Source organism: Coregonus lavaretus (assembly GCF_964263955.1).
Source record: "Coregonus lavaretus genome assembly, chromosome: 24".
Taxonomy (NCBI): Eukaryota; Metazoa; Chordata; class Actinopteri; order Salmoniformes; family Salmonidae; genus Coregonus; species Coregonus lavaretus.
The window spans coordinates 46,322,344-46,338,927 of NC_140011.1; the positions used below are offsets into that span (position 1 = coordinate 46,322,344).

General features: G+C 48.0%; 1 protein-coding gene across 4 annotated transcripts in view; it reads right to left on the bottom strand.

The window, feature by feature from the left end:
* LOC311100122 (inhibitor of apoptosis protein-like) overlaps positions 1-16,584 on the bottom strand; it is a 48,049-nt gene that overhangs the window by 18,582 nt on the left and 12,883 nt on the right. For all 4 annotated transcript variants that reach the window (XM_084140890.1, XM_084140891.1, XM_084140892.1 and 1 more), the window contains 7 exons: positions 14,851-15,025; positions 11,195-11,477; positions 10,364-10,463; positions 4,850-4,928; positions 4,180-4,228; positions 3,633-3,745; positions 2,579-2,708 (listed from right to left, as the gene is read on the bottom strand). In XM_084140890.1, the coding sequence (XP_083997016.1) occupies positions 2,579-2,708; positions 3,633-3,745; positions 4,180-4,228; positions 4,850-4,928; positions 10,364-10,463; positions 11,195-11,477; positions 14,851-15,025 (929 nt within the window). The remainder of the gene's footprint in view (positions 1-2,578; positions 2,709-3,632; positions 3,746-4,179; positions 4,229-4,849; positions 4,929-10,363; positions 10,464-11,194; positions 11,478-14,850; positions 15,026-16,584) is intronic.

Here is a 16,584-nt window from a genome sequence, read left to right on the forward strand (position 1 = left end):
GCTGCTACTGTCTATTATCTATCCTGTTGCCTAGTCACTTTACCCCTACCTACAGTATACTGCTGCTACTGTCTATTATCTATCCTGTTGTCTAGTCACTTTACCCCTACCTACAGTATACTGCTGCTACTGTCTATTATCTATCCTGTTGCCTAGTCACTTTACCCCTACCTACAGCATACTGCTGCTACTGTCTATTATCTATCCTGTTGCCTAGTCCCTTTACCCCTACCTACAGTATACTGCTGCTACTGTCTATTATCTATCCTGTTGTCTAGTCACTTTACCCCTACCTACAGTATACTGCTGCTACTGTCTATTATCTATCCTGTTGCCTAGTCACTTTACCCCTACCTACAGTATACTGCTGCTACTGTCTATTATCTATCCTGTTGACTAGTCACTTTACCCCTACCTACAGTATACTGCTGCTACTGTCTATTATCTATCCTGTTGTCTAGTCACTTTACCCCTACCTACAGTATACTGCTGCTACTGTCTATTATCTATCCTGTTGCCTAGTCACTTTACCCCTACCTACAGTATACTGCTGCTACTGTCTATTATCTATCCTGTTGTCTAGTCACTTTACCCCTACCTACAGTATACTGCTGCTACTGTCTATTATCTATCCTGTTGCCTAGTCACTTTACCCCTACCTACAGTATACTGCTGCTACTGTCTATTATCTATCCTGTTGTCTAGTCACTTTACCCCTACCTACAGTATACTGCTGCTACTGTCTATTATCTATCCTGTTGTCTAGTCACTTTACCCCTACCTACAGTATACTGCTGCTACTGTCTATTATCTATCCTGTTGTCTAGTCACTTTACCCCTACCTACAGTATACTGCTGCTACTGTCTGTTATCTATCCTGTTGCCTAGTCACTTTACCCCTACCTACAGTATACTGCTGCTACTGTCTATTATCTATCCTGTTGTCTAGTCCCTTTACCCCTACCTACAGTATACTGCTGCTACTGTCTATTATCTATCCTGTTGCCTAGTCACTTTACCCCTACCTACAGTATACTGCTGCTACTGTCTATTATCTATCCTGTTGTCTAGTCACTTTACCCCTACCTACAGTATACTGCTGCTACTGTCTATTATCTATCCTGTTGTCTAGTCACTTTACCCCTACCTACAGTATACTGCTGCTACTGTCTATTATCTATCCTGTTGCCTAGTCACTTTACCCCTACCTACAGTATACTGCTGCTACTGTCTATTATCTATCCTGTTGACTAGTCACTTTACCCCTACCTATATGTACCTATCTACCTCAATTACCTTGTCCCCTGCACATGGACTCAGTACTGGTACTCCCTGTATATAACCAAGTTATTACCTGGTACTCCTGCACATCGACTCAGTACTGGTACTCCCTGTATATAACCAAGTTATTACCTGGTACTCCTGCACATCGACTCAGTACTGGTACTCCCTGTATATAACCAAGTTATCACCTGGTACCCCTGCACATCGACTAGGTACTGGTACGCCGTGTATATAGCCAAGTTATCGTTACTCATTGTGTATTTATTCCTCTATTGGTATACACCTGTTGTGTAAGCATATGACAAATACAATTTGATTTGAACCCTAGAGACAGCTGTGTTTTTGAAAACGTCTTCTGTACCACAAGCCATCTCTTCAGCCAGCATCTATCCTCCTCTCCCTCCCTCATATCAGCCGTACCTGAAGCCATCTCTTCAGCCAGCATCTCTCTCTCCTCCTCTCCCTCCCTCATATCAGCCGTACCTGAAGCCATCTCTTCAGCCAGCATCTCTCTCTCCTCCTCTCTCTCATATCAGCCGTACCTGAAGCCATCTCCTCGGCCAGCATCTCTCTCTCCTCCTCTCTCTCATATCAGCCGTACCTGAAGCCATCTCTTCAGCCAGCATCTCTCTCTCCTCCTCTCCCTCCCTCATATCAGCCGTACCTGAAGCCATCTCTTCAGCCAGCATCTCTCTCTCCTCCTCTCCCTCCCTCATATCAGCCGTACCTGAAGCCATCTCTTCAGCCAGCATCTCTCTCTCCTCCTCTCCCTCCCTCATATCAGCCGTACCTGAAGCCATCTCTTCAGCCAGCATCTCTCTCTCCTCCTCTCCCTCCCTCATATCAGCCGTACCTGAAGCCATCTCTTCAGCCAGCATCTCTCTCTCCTCCTCTCCCTCCCTCATATCAGCCGTACCTGAAGCCATCTCTTCAGCCAGCATCTCTCTCTCCTCCTCTCCCTCCCTCATATCAGCCGTACCTGAAGCCATCTCCTCGGCCAGCATCTCTCTCTCCTCCTCTCCCTCCCTCATATCAGCCGTACCTGAAGCCATCTCCTCGGCCAGCATCTCTCTCTCCTCCTCTCCCTCCCTCATATCAGCCGTACCTGAAGCCATCTCCTCGGCCAGCATCTCTCTCTCCTCCTCTCCCTCCCTCATATCAGCCGTACCTGAAGCCATCTCCTCGGCCAGCATCTCTCTCTCCTCCTCTCCCTCCCTCATATCAGCCGTACCTGAAGCCATCTCCTCAGCCAGCATCTCTCTCTCCTCCTCTCCCTCCCTCATATCAGCCGTACCTGAAGCCATCTCCTCAGCCAGCATCTCTCTCTCCTCCTCTCTCTTCTGGTCCTCGGCAGACAGCAGGTCTGAGACTAGCTCCTGGACGGTCTTGTAGTTCTCTCCGCTGGTCAGGATCTTACTCTGGACCTGGAGATTATAGACACACAGGACAGTGCTTAATAGAAATATATACTGAACAAAAATATTAAACGCAACATGCAACAATTTCAAAGATTTTACTGAGTAACAGTTCATATAAAGGAAATCAGTCAATTGAAATAAATTCATTAGGCCCTAATCTATGGATTTCACATGACTGGGAATACAGATATGCATATGTTGGTCACAGAGACCTTACAAAAAATGGGTCTCAGGATCTGGTCTCGGTATCTCTGTGCATTCAAATTGCCATCAATAAAATGCAAATGTGTTCGTTGTCCGTAGCTTATGCCTGCCATACCATAACCCCACCGCCACCACGGGGCACTCTGTTCACAACGTTGACATCAGCAAACCGCTCGCCCACACGACTCCATACATGTGGTCTGCGGTTGTGAGGTCAGTTGGACGTACTGCCAAATTCTCTAAAACGACATTGGAGGCGGCTTATGGTAGAGAAATTAACATTACATTCTCTGGCAACAGCTCTGGTGGACATTCCTGCAGTCAACATGCCAACTGCACGCTCCCTCAAAACTTGAGACATCTGTGGCATTGTGTTGTGACAAAACTGCACATTTTAGTGGCCTTATTGTCCCCAGCACAAGGTGCACCTGTGTAATGATCATGCTGTTTAATCAGCTTCTTGATATGCCACACCTGTCAGGTGGATGGATTATCTGGGCAAAGGAGAAATGCTCACTAACAGGGATGTTAACACATTTGTGCACAACATTTTAGAGATATACGCTTTCTGTGAGTATGGAAAAATGTCTGGAATCTTTTATTTCAGCTCATGAAACATGAGACCAACACTTTACATGTTGCGTTAATATTTTAGTTCAGTGTATTATTACAGACACACAGGACAGTGAGTCCCTCTGCGTAATGGAAAATAATTATATTATGTACCGTCTGCTTGACCAGGCCACGCTCAAATCCCATCTCTAGAGCCGACACTACCACCGGAGTGTTCATCATCACTGCATCTTCCGACCGCTCCTCACCTGGACCCAAGTTGACCACTAGAGGAGAGGAGAGGAGAGGAGAGGAGAGGAGAGGAGAGGAGGGAGGGGAGGGGAGGGGAGGGGAGGGGAGAGGAGAGGAGAGGAGAGGAGAGGAGAGGAGAGGAGAGGAGAGGAGAGGAGAGGAGAGGAGAGGAGAGGAGAGGAGAGGAGAGGAGAGGAGGAGAGAGGAGAGTTATTCTTCTGCCTGTTTAGCTAACTGGCTTTGAGTAAGATGGTCAGTCAGGTGTTCAGTTGATTAGCTGTAAACACAGCAGCTACTCTACCTGGGGTCCACATTAAACACAAGACAGAGTACAGAACACTTAGAAACAACAACAACAGAAGATTATATATTCAAAAAACTAATTCAAAAAACTATAATAATGTAATCGTTTTTTTTTGTTCTATATTGTCAAAACACCAAATGTCCAAACATTTTGATTGACACTCACTTGGCGGGTCCACAAACTCCCTGGAGATGCTGTCCCCATTGGTCAGGAGCTGTAGGGGGAGGAGCCAGGAGAGTTTACTTCCTGTTTTGACTGATGTTGAGATCAGTCAGATGATGGATCTTTAGAATCACAGCTCAACGTTCTACCAGACAGCTTGATGTTAGATGTGAATACGGTGTATAACAGGTCATTGGTGTTAGGTGTGAATACAGTGTATAACAGGTAATTGGTGTTAGGTGTGAATACGGTGTATAACAGGTCATTGGTGTTAGGTGTGAATACAGTGTATAAACAGGTCATTGGTGTTAGGTGTGAATACGGTGTATAACAGGTCATTGGTGTTAGGTGTGAATACAGTGTATAACAGGTCATTGGTGTTAGGTGTGAATACAGTGTATAAACAGGTCATTGGTGTTAGGTGTGAATACGGTGTATAACAGGTCATTGGTGTTAGGTGTGAATACGGTGTATAACAGGTCATTGGTGTTAGGTGTGAATACGGTGTATAACAGGTCATTGGTGTTAGGTGTGAATACGGTGTATAACAGGTCATTGGTGTTAGGTGTGAATACGGTGTATAACAGGTCATTGGTGTTAGGTGTGAATACGGTGTATAACAGGTCATTGGTGTTAGGTGTGAATACAGTGTATAAACAGAAGCAGGTGTTACCTGTTCAAAGAGCCGAGGGAAGCGAGCCTGGATCTGATGGACAAACTCCTGACCTTTCTCCTGGAGCAGGTACTCACACCTGGAGGTTACCATAGTAACATTAATATATACACACACCTGGAGGTTACCATAGTTACATTAAAATATACTGACAGGTTACCATAGTCACATTAATATATACTGACAGGTTACCATAGTCACATTAATATATACTGACAGGTTACCATAGTCACATTAATATATACTGACAGGTTACCATAGTCACATTAATATATACTGACAGGTTACCATAGTCACATTAATATATACTGACACCTGGAGGTTACCATAGTCACATTAATATATACTGACAGGTTACCATAGTCACATTAATATATACTGACACCTGGAGGTTACCATAGTCACATTAATATATACTGACAGGTTACCATAGTCACATTAATATATACTGACACCTGGAGGTTACCATAGTCACATTAATATATACTGACAGGTTACCATAGTCACATTAATATATACTGACACCTGGAGGTTACCATAGTAACATTAATATATACACACACCTGGAGGTTACCATAGTCACATTAATATATACTGACAGGTTACCATAGTCACATTAATATATACTGACAGGTTACCATAGTCACATTAATATATACTGACACCTGGAGGTTACCATAGTCACATTAATATATACTGACACCTGGAGGTACCATAGTCACATTAATATATACTGACACCTGGAGGTTACCATAGTAACATTAATATATACACACACCTGGAGGTTACCATAGTAACATTAATATATACTGGACAGGTTACCATAGTCACATTAATATATACTGACAGGTTACCATAGTCACATTAATATATACTGACATTAACACACACACAATGAGTTACCCAGTCTGAAGGGGATGAGTGAGTTACCCAGTCTGAAGGGGATGAGTGAGTTACCCAGTCTGAAGGGGATGAGTGAGTTACCCAGTCTGAAGGGGATGAGTGAGTTACCCAGTCCGAAGGGGATGAGTGAGTTACCCAGTCTGAAGGGGATGAGTGAGTTACCCAGTCTGAAGGGGATGAGTGAGTTACCCAGTCTGAAGGGGATGAGTGAGTTACCCAGTCTGAAGGGGATGAGTGGGTTGGCCAGTCTGAAGGGGATGAGTGAGTTACCCAGTCTGAAGGGGATGAGTGAGTTACCCAGTCCGAAGGGGATGAGTGAGTTACCCAGTCTGAAGGGGATGAGTGAGTTACCCAGTCTGAAGGGATGAGTGAGTTACCCAGTCTGAAGGGGATGAGTGAGTTACCCAGTCTGAAGGGGATGAGTGAGTTACCCAGTCCGAAGGGGATGAGTGAGTTACCCAGTCTGAAGGGGATGAGTGAGTTACCCAGTCTGAAGGGGATGAGTGAGTTACCCAGTCTGAAGGGGATGAGTGAGTTACCCAGTCTGAAGGGGATGAGTGGTTGGCCCAGTCTGAAGGGGATGAGTGAGTTACCCAGTCTGAAGGGGATGAGTGAGTTACCCAGTCTGAAGGGGATGAGTGAGTTACCCAGTCCGAAGGGGATGAGTGAGTTACCCAGTCTGAAGGGGATGAGTGAGTTACCCAGTCTGAAGGGGATGAGTGAGTTACCCAGTCTGAAGGGGATGAGTGAGTTACCCAGTCTGAAGGGGATGAGTGAGTTACCCAGTCTGAAGGGGATGAGTGAGTTACCCAGTCTGAAGGGGATGAGTGGGTTGGCCCAGTCTGAAGGGGATGAGTGAGTTACCCAGTCTGAAGGGGATGAGTGAGTTACCCAGTCTGAAGGGGATGAGTGAGTTACCCAGTCTGAAGGGGATGAGTGAGTTACCCAGTCTGAAGGGGATGAGTGGGTTGGCCCAGTCTGAAGGGGATGAGTGGGTTGGCCCAGTCTGAAGGGGATGAGTGAGTTACCCAGTCTGAAGGGGATGAGTGAGTTACCCAGTCTGAAGGGGATGAGTGAGTTACCCAGTCTGAAGGGGATGAGTGAGTTACCCAGTCTGAAGGGGATGAGTGAGTTACCCAGTCTGAAGGGGATGAGTGGGTTGGCCCAGTCCGAAGGGGATGAGTGGGTTGGCCCAGTCTGAAGGGATGAGTGAGTTACCCAGTCTGAAGGGGATGAGTGAGTTACCCAGTCTGAAGGGGATGAGTGAGTTACCCAGTCTGAAGGGGATGAGTGAGTTACCCAGTCCGAAGGGGATGAGTGAGTTACCCAGTCCGAAGGGGATGAGTGAGTTACCCAGTCCGAAGGGGATGAGTGAGTTACCCAGTCTGAAGGGGATGAGTGAGTTACCCAGTCTGAAGGGGATGAGTGAGTTACCCAGTCTGAAGGGGATGAGTGAGTTACCCAGTCCGAAGGGGATGAGTGAGTTACCCAGTCTGAAGGGGATGAGTGAGTTGGCCCAGTCTGAAGGGGATGAGTGGGTTGGCCCAGTCTGAAGGGGATGAGTGGGTTACCCAGTCTGAAGGGGATGAGTGGGTTGGCCCAGTCTGAAGGGGATGAGTGGGTTGGCCCAGTCCGAAGGGGATGAGTGGGTTGGCCCAGTCCGAAGGGGATGAGTGGGTTGGCCCAGTCCGAAGGGGATGAGTGAGTTGCCCAGTCCGAAGGGGATGAGTGAGTTGCCCAGTCCGAAGGGGATGAGTGAGTTACCCAGTCCGAAGGGGATGAGTGAGTTACCCAGTCTGAAGGGGATGAGTGAGTTACCCAGTCTGAAGGGGATGAGTGAGTTACCCAGTCTGAAGGGGATGAGTGAGTTACCCAGTCTGAAGGGGATGAGTGAGTTACCCAGTCTGAAGGGGATGAGTGAGTTACCCAGTCTGAAGGGGATGAGTGAGTTACCCAGTCTGAAGGGGATGAGTGAGTTACCCAGTCTGAAGGGGATGAGTGAGTTACCCAGTCTGAAGGGGATGAGTGAGTTGGCCCAGTCTGAAGGGGATGAGTGGGTTGGCCCAGTCTGAAGGGGATGAGTGGGTTACCCAGTCTGAAGGGGATGAGTGGGTTGGCCCAGTCTGAAGGGGATGAGTGGGTTGGCCCAGTCCGAAGGGGATGAGTGGGTTGGCCCAGTCCGAAGGGGATGAGTGGGTTGGCCCAGTCCGAAGGGGATGAGTGGGTTGGCCCAGTCCGAAGGGGATGAGTGAGTTGCCCAGTCCGAAGGGGATGAGTGAGTTGCCCAGTCCGAAGGGGATGAGTGAGTTGCCCAGTCCGAAGGGGATGAGTGAGTTACCCAGTCCGAAGGGGATGAGTGAGTTACCCAGTCCGAAGGGGATGAGTGAGTTACCCAGTCCGAAGGGGATGAGTGAGTTACCCAGTCCGAAGGGGATGAGTGAGTTACCCAGTCCGAAGGGGATGAGTGAGTTACCCAGTCCGAAGGGGATGAGTGAGTTACCCAGTCCGAAGGGGATGAGTGAGTTACCCAGTCCGAAGGGGATGAGTGAGTTACCCAGTCCGAAGGGGATGAGTGAGTTACCCAGTCCGAAGGGGATGAGTGAGTTACCCAGTCCGAAGGGGATGAGTGAGTTACCCAGTCCGAAGGGGATGAGTGAGTTACCCAGTCCGAAGGGGATGAGTGAGTTACCCAGTCCGAAGGGGATGAGTGAGTTACCCAGTCCGAAGGGGATGAGTGAGTTACCCAGTCCGAAGGGGATGAGTGAGTTACCCAGTCCGAAGGGGATGAGTGAGTTACCCAGTCCGAAGGGGATGAGTGAGTTACCCAGTCCGAAGGGGATGAGTGAGTTACCCAGTCCGAAGGGGATGAGTGAGTTACCCAGTCCGAAGGGGATGAGTGAGTTACCCAGTCCGAAGGGGATGAGTGAGTTACCCAGTCCGAAGGGGATGAGTGAGTTACCCAGTCCGAAGGGGATGAGTGAGTTACCCAGTCCGAAGGGGATGAGTGAGTTACCCAGTCCGAAGGGGATGAGTGAGTTACCCAGTCCGAAGGGGATGAGTGAGTTACCCAGTCCGAAGGGGATGAGTGAGTTACCCAGTCCGAAGGGGATGAGTGAGTTACCCAGTCCGAAGGGGATGAGTGAGTTACCCAGTCCGAAGGGGATGAGTGAGTTACCCAGTCCGAAGGGGATGAGTGAGTTACCCAGTCCGAAGGGGATGAGTGAGTTACCCAGTCCGAAGGGGATGAGTGAGTTACCCAGTCTGAAGGGGATGAGTGGGTTGGCCCAGTCTGAAGGGGATGAGTGAGTTACCCAGTCTGAAGGGGATGAGTGAGTTACCCAGTCTGAAGGGGATGAGTGAGTTACCCAGTCTGAAGGGGATGAGTGAGTTACCCAGTCTGAAGGGGATGAGTGAGTTACCCAGTCTGAAGGGGATGAGTGAGTTACCCAGTCTGAAGGGGATGAGTGAGTTACCCAGTCTGAAGGGGATGAGTGAGTTACCCAGTCTGAAGGGGATGAGTGGGTTGGCCCAGTCTGAAGGGGATGAGTGGGTTGGCCCAGTCTGAAGCGGATGAGTGGGTTGGCCCAGTCTGAAGGGGATGAGTGGGTTGGCCCAGTCTGAAGGGGATGAGTGAGTTACCCAGTCTGAAGGGGATGAGTGAGTTACCCAGTCTGAAGGGGATGAGTGAGTTACCCAGTCCGAAGGGGATGAGTGGGTTGGCCCAGTCTGAAGGGGATGAGTGGGTTGGCCCAGTCCGAAGGGGATGAGTGAGTTACCCAGTCCGAAGGGGATGAGTGAGTTACCCAGTCCGAAGGGGATGAGTGAGTTACCCAGTCCGAAGGGGATGAGTGAGTTACCCAGTCCGAAGGGGATGAGTGAGTTACCCAGTCTGAAGGGGATGAGTGAGTTACCCAGTCTGAAGGGGATGAGTGAGTTACCCAGTCTGAAGGGGATGAGTGAGTTACCCAGTCTGAAGGGGATGAGTGAGTTACCCAGTCTGAAGGGGATGAGTGAGTTACCCAGTCTGAAGGGGATGAGTGAGTTACCCAGTCTGAAGGGGATGAGTGAGTTACCCAGTCTGAAGGGGATGAGTGAGTTACCCAGTCTGAAGGGGATGAGTGAGTTGGCCCAGTCTGAAGGGGATGAGTGAGTTACCCAGTCCGAAGGGGATGAGTGAGTTACCCAGTCTGAAGGGGATGAGTGAGTTACCCAGTCTGAAGGGGATGAGTGAGTTACCCAGTCTGAAGGGGATGAGTGAGTTACCCAGTCCGAAGGGGATGAGTGAGTTACCCAGTCTGAAGGGGATGAGTGAGTTACCCAGTCTGAAGGGGATGAGTGAGTTACCCAGTCTGAAGGGGATGAGTGAGTTACCCAGTCTGAAGGGGATGAGTGAGTTACCCAGTCTGAAGGGGATGAGTGAGTTGGCCCAGTCTGAAGGGGATGAGTGAGTTACCCAGTCTGAAGGGGATGAGTGAGTTGGCCCAGTTTTGATAGTACTGGAGAGTCAGTAGTCAGCTATTTTCCAGTTATTCAACCTGCTAGTCACTAACACACACACACACACACACACACACACACACGTAATATGTCAGTGCTGTAAGGGGTGGTTACCTAGGGAACCATTTGGCGTGCTCCACCCAGGGGTCGTCACCTGACTCCCAGCACCTCAGACCCCCGTCACAGCAGAAACACTTCACATCATCATTACGCCCTGCAACACACACCATCATCATCATCATTACGCCCTGCAACACACACCATCATCATCATCATTACGCCCTGCAACACACACACAGGGTCTGGTTAGGAGGTGCAGAGGTACTGGTAAATGTTGAACAGGGTCTAGTTACGAGGTGCAGAGGTACTGGTAAATGTTGAACAGGGTCTGGTTACGAGGTGCAGAGGTACTGGTAAATGTTGAACAGGGTCTAGTTACGAGGTGCAGAGGTACTGGTAAATGTTGAACAGGGTCTGGTTACGAGGTGCAGAGGTACTGGTAAATGTTGAACAGGGTCTGGTTACGAGGTGCAGAGGTACTGGTAAATGTTGAACAGGGTCTGGTTACGAGGTGCAGAGGTACTGGTAAATGTTGAACAGGGTCTGGTTACGAGGTGCAGAGGTACTGGTAAATGTTGAACAGGGTCTAGTTACGAGGTGCAGAGGTACTGGTAAATGTTGAACAGGGTCTGGTTACGAGGTGCAGAGGTACTGGTAAATGTTGAACAGGGTCTAGTTACGAGGTGCAGAGGTACTGGTTAATGTTTGGGTAAAGCCCAGGGGAACACCAGGAGCTCCAAGGTTCCCCGAACACTTACAAGAACAGTGTCTATGGGGATACTAACAGGGCATTTGTTGCCAATGACTTACCTGGATAAAAATATATAAAATACATGTTAACTAAATGTTAAAGAAATACATGTAGATATTGAATATTTATCTCACCAACGTAGTAGAATCCTGCCTTGGCCAGCTGATCAGGGCGTACAGGGATCCGTAAGGGCCAGTGGACGAAGGTCAGAAGCCTCTCCTCACGCTGCAGCATGGCTGGGTTAGACACGTTACTGAGGCCGGGGGGGCCGGGGGGGCCGGGGGCCGGGGCTGCTGCACCCCTAGCCCCGCCCGCCAGGGACACGTTGTCGGCCCGGTCTCCTCTGACGAAGCGACAGTTGGGGTAATGCCTCTGGTGCTCCGACACAGCCCGGTCCCCTGGTTCCCAGTTACTGAGCTAGAGACACACAGAGAGGAAAGACATTCATCAATCATGTCTTTCGCTCTCCGGACAACGTGACAGGGAAGATCTTAATTGACCCGCCATTTGAGACATTTACCGGCCCCATATGCATTGGGTGCGTAAACCATTAGGGCGTCCACCCACGGTGCTCAGAATGACAGAAATCACCTTTAGATTATGGTCATTCATATTAACAGAACATGCAAATCCTGTAATGAAGCAGCCAATAAAAAGTAATTTTCAGAAATTTTGCCAAAATGCAATTTGCGGGAAAACACCATTCTAAACAGTGGACAACTACAAATATCTAGGTGTTTGGTTAGACTGTAAACTCTCCTTCCAGACTCACATGAAGCATCTCCAATCCAAAGTTAAATCTAGAATTGGCTTCCTATTTCGCAACAAAGCCTCCTTCACTCATGCTGCCAAACATGCCCTCGTAAAACTGACTATCCTACCGATCCTTGACTTCGGCGATGTCATTTACAAAATAGCCTCCAACACTCTACTCAGCAAATTTGATGTAGTCTATCACAGTGCCATCCGTTTTGTCACCAAAGCCCCATATACTACCCACCATTGTGACCTGTACGCTCTTGTTGTCTGGCCCTCACTACATATTTGTCGCCAAACCCACTGGCTCCAGGTCATCTATAAATCACTTCTAGGCAAATCCCCGCCTTATCTTAGCTCATTGGTCACCATAGCAACACCCACCCGTAGTCTGCGCTCCAGCAGGTATATCTCACTGGTCATCCCCAAAGCCAACACCTCCTTTGGCCGCCATTCCTTCCAGTTCTCTGCTGCCAATGACTGGAACGAACTGCAAAAATCTCTGAAGCTGGAGACTCTTATCTCCCTCACTAACTTTAAGCATCAGTTTTCAGAGCAGCTTACCGATCACTGCACCTGTACACAGCCCATCTGTAATTAGCCCACCCAACTACCTCATCCCTATATTGTTATTTATTTTGCTCATTTGCACCCCAGTATCTCTATTTGCACATCATCTCTTGCACATCTATCATTCCAGTATTAATATTAAATTGTAACTATTTTGCACTATGTCCTATTTATTGCCTTACCTCCATAACTTACTACATTTGCACACACTGTATATATATTTTCTATTGTGTTATTGACTGTACGTTTTGTTTATTCCATATGTAACTCTGTGTTGTTGTTTTTAATCGCACTGTTTATCGGACGGAAGCCACTCAGTAAAAGGCCCGCTTGGAGTTTGCCAAAAGGCACCTAAAGGACTCTCAGACCATGAGAAACAAGATTCTCTGGTCTGATGATACCTGTTTTTCCCTTTGTCATTATGCGGTATTGTGTGTAGATTGATGAGGAAAAAATCTATTTAATCAATTTTAGAATAAGGCTGTAATGTAACAAAATGTGAAAAAAGTCAAGGGGTCTGAATACTTTCCGAATGCACTGTATGTCGGGGTCAATGGAGGGTCGATAAGAACTAGGTGTATGGAAAGTTACTGAGTGAGACAAGGGTCCCTGTGCCTAACAGCGCGGCCTGAACCGAGGTCCCTGTACCTAACAGCGCAGCCTGAACCGAGGTCCCTGTACCTAACAGCATGGCCTGATCCGAGGTCCCTGTACCTAACAGCATGGCCTGAACCGAGGTCCCTGTACCTAACAGCATGGCCTGATCCGAGGTCCCTGTACCTAACAGCATGGCCTGAACCGAGGTCCCTGTACCTAACAGCGCGGCCTGAACCGCGGTCCCTGTACCTAACAGCGCAGCCTGAACCGAGGTCCCTGTGCCTAACAGCGCGGCCTGAACCGAGGTCCCTGTACCTAACAGCGCGGCCTGAACCGAGGTCCCTGTGCCTAACAGCGTGGCCTGATCCGAGGTCCCTGTGCCTAACAGCGTGGCCTGAACCGAGGTCCCTGTGCCTAACAGCGTGGCCTGATCCGAGGTCCCTGTGCCTAACAGCGCAGCCTGAACCGAGGTCCCTGTACCTAACAGCGTGGCCTGAACCGAGGTCCCTGTGCCTAACAGCATGGCCTGATCCGAGGTCCCTGTACCTAACAGCATGGCCTGATCCGAGGTCCCTGTGCCTAACAGCGTGGCCTGATCCGAGGTCCCTGTGCCTAACAGCGCAGCCTGAACCGAGGTCCCTGTACCTAACAGCGCAGCCTGAACCGAGGTCCCTGTACCTAACAGCGTGGCCTGATCCGAGGTCCCTGTGCCTAACAGCGTGGCCTGATCCGTGGTCCCTGTGCCTAACAGCGTGGCCTGATCCGAGGTCCCTGTACCTAACAGCGTGGCCTGATCCGAGGTCCCTGTGCCTAACAGTACTGTTACACCCCTCCTGGTGTGTATTGTATCAATGTTCCTCTTTAAAAAGTGTTCTTTAAATGTATGTTCCTTACTAAATACATTAACAATACTGTCCATCAGAATGTGTTGTTAGGTGGAAAGTTATTTGGCTACAATTTGATTGTTTGAAGTGTGTATTTATGATTACTTACTAAATAAGTAGTGTTTAAAGACCCTAAAAAGCTATTATAGTTTACCATTTGTAAATAGGTAATGTCTATTTGTTCCAGCTGCGGCCCACCACTCAGATTATATTTTGGCCCACCACCCAGATTATATTTTGGCCCACCACTCAGATTATATCTTGGCCCACCACTCAGATTATAGCTTGGCCCACCACTCAGATTATATTTTGGCCCACCACCCACATTATATCTTGGCCCACCACTCAGATTATATCTTGGCCCACCACTCAGATTATATCTTGGCCCACCACCCAGATTATATCTTGGCCCACCACTCAGATTATATCTTGGCCCACCACTCAGATTATATCTTGGCCCACCACTCAGATTATATCTTGGCCCACCACTCAGATTATATCTTGGCCCACCACTCAGATTATATCTTGGCCCACCACTCAGATTATATCTTGGCCCACCACCCAGATTATATTTTGGCCCACCAAGTCCAAAAATATGGGCACCCCTGAACTAGAAATACAGAGACAGACTGATGAATCAATAATTCACTTTATCAACCCATCAATCAATCAAATCACCACACCTGGCTCCACATTACTCAGCGCTAGAGATACAGAGAGGAAACAGATCAATCCATGCAGAACGTCCATGAATCCAGAAGTTAGGCTTTGTGTTTAAGGAGGTTTGTTACAGTAGACTTAGACTTGGATTTGGGGGGGGGGGGAATCTTGGATTTGTTTAAGTCATGTTAAATGTTGACGTATGTATAATATTACTACTGTAAATTGCTGTGGATAAGCATGTCCTGCTAAATGACTAACAACGTCAAATGTAAAATGTAGTATATAGTAGTAGTAGTAGTAATAGTAGTACAATAGTATACCTGTCCTCCACAGGTGAAGCAGGCCACGCGATCTCCCTGTCCCAGGTAGTAGAAACCAGCCTTGGCCAGCTCAGAGGGGGTGATGATGGACAGGGGCCAGGAGTGGAAGGAGTCCAGACGGTCCTGCTCTCTCCTCATACTGGGGTTGTGACTGGTAGCGGGTGTCTGGTGGGACCTACAGATACATCATCAGATATAGGGGCACCGTACTACTATGGCTGACCCTGTAAAACAACACATTACACTGCACCTATCATACTACTATGGCTGACCCTGTAAAACAACACCTATCATACTACTATGGCTGACCCTGTAAAACAACACATTACACTGGACCTATCATACTACTATGGCTGACCCTGTAGAACAACACATTACACTGGACCTATCATACTACTATGGCTGACCCTGTAAAACAACACATTACACTGGACCTATCATACTACTATGGCTGACCCTGTAAAACAACACATTACACTGGACCTATCATACTACTATGGCTGACCCTGTAAAACAACACATTACACTGGACCTATCATACTACTATGGCTGACCCTGTAGAACAACACATTACACTGGACCTATCATACTACTATGGCTGACCCTGTAAAACAACACATTACACTGGACCTATCATACTACTATGGCTGACCCTGTATAACAACACATTACACTGGACCTATCATACTACTATGGCTGACCCTGTAGAACAACACATTACACTGGACCTATCATACTACTATGGCTGACCCTGTAGAACAACACATTACACTGGACCTATCATACTACTATGGCTGACCCTGTAAAACAACACATTACACTGGACCTATCATACTACTATGGCTGACCCTGTAGAACAACACATTACACTGGACCTATCATACTACTAGGGCTGACCCTGTAAAACAACACATTACACTGCACCTATCATACTACTATGGCTGACTCTGTAAAACAACACATTACACTGGACCTATCATACTACTATGGCTGACCCTGTAAAACAACACATTACACTGCACCTATCATACTACTATGGCTGACCCAGTAAAACAACACATTACACTGTGACAACACAACATCCTTTTATATAGCATTATTAATAAATGGGGCTTGCGATGAAAGAGTCCCCACTTTAAATATTCAACATACTTCTTATTAGGTGTGCTTGCTGAAGGCAACTCTAGAGTTCGCGCCGGTCAGTCAATTGAAATAAGATAAATTAGGCCCTAATCTATAGATTTCACATGACTGGGCAGGGATGCAGCCATGGGTGGGCCTTGGAGGGCATAGGCCCACCCACTTGGCAGCCAGGCCTAGCCAATCAGAATGAGTTTTTCCCCACAAAAGGGCTTTATTACAGACAGAAATACTCCGCAGCACCCCCCCTCAGACGATCGCACAGGTGAAGAAGCTGGATGTGGAGGTCCTGGGTTGGCGTGGTTACACCTGGTCTGCGGTTGTGAGGCCGGATAGACGTACTGCCAAATTGTCTAAGACGACGTTGGAGGCGGCTTATGGTAGAGAAATGAACATTCAATTCTCTGGCAACAGCTCTGGTGGACATTCCTGCAGTCAGCATGTCAATTGCGTGCTCCCTCAAAACTTGAAACATATGTTGCATTGTGTTGTGTGACAAAACACACATTTTAGAATGGCCTTTTATTGTCCCCAGCGCTAGGTGCACCTGTGTAATGATTAGAACTTTTTGTGCATATGGAAAAATGTCTGGGA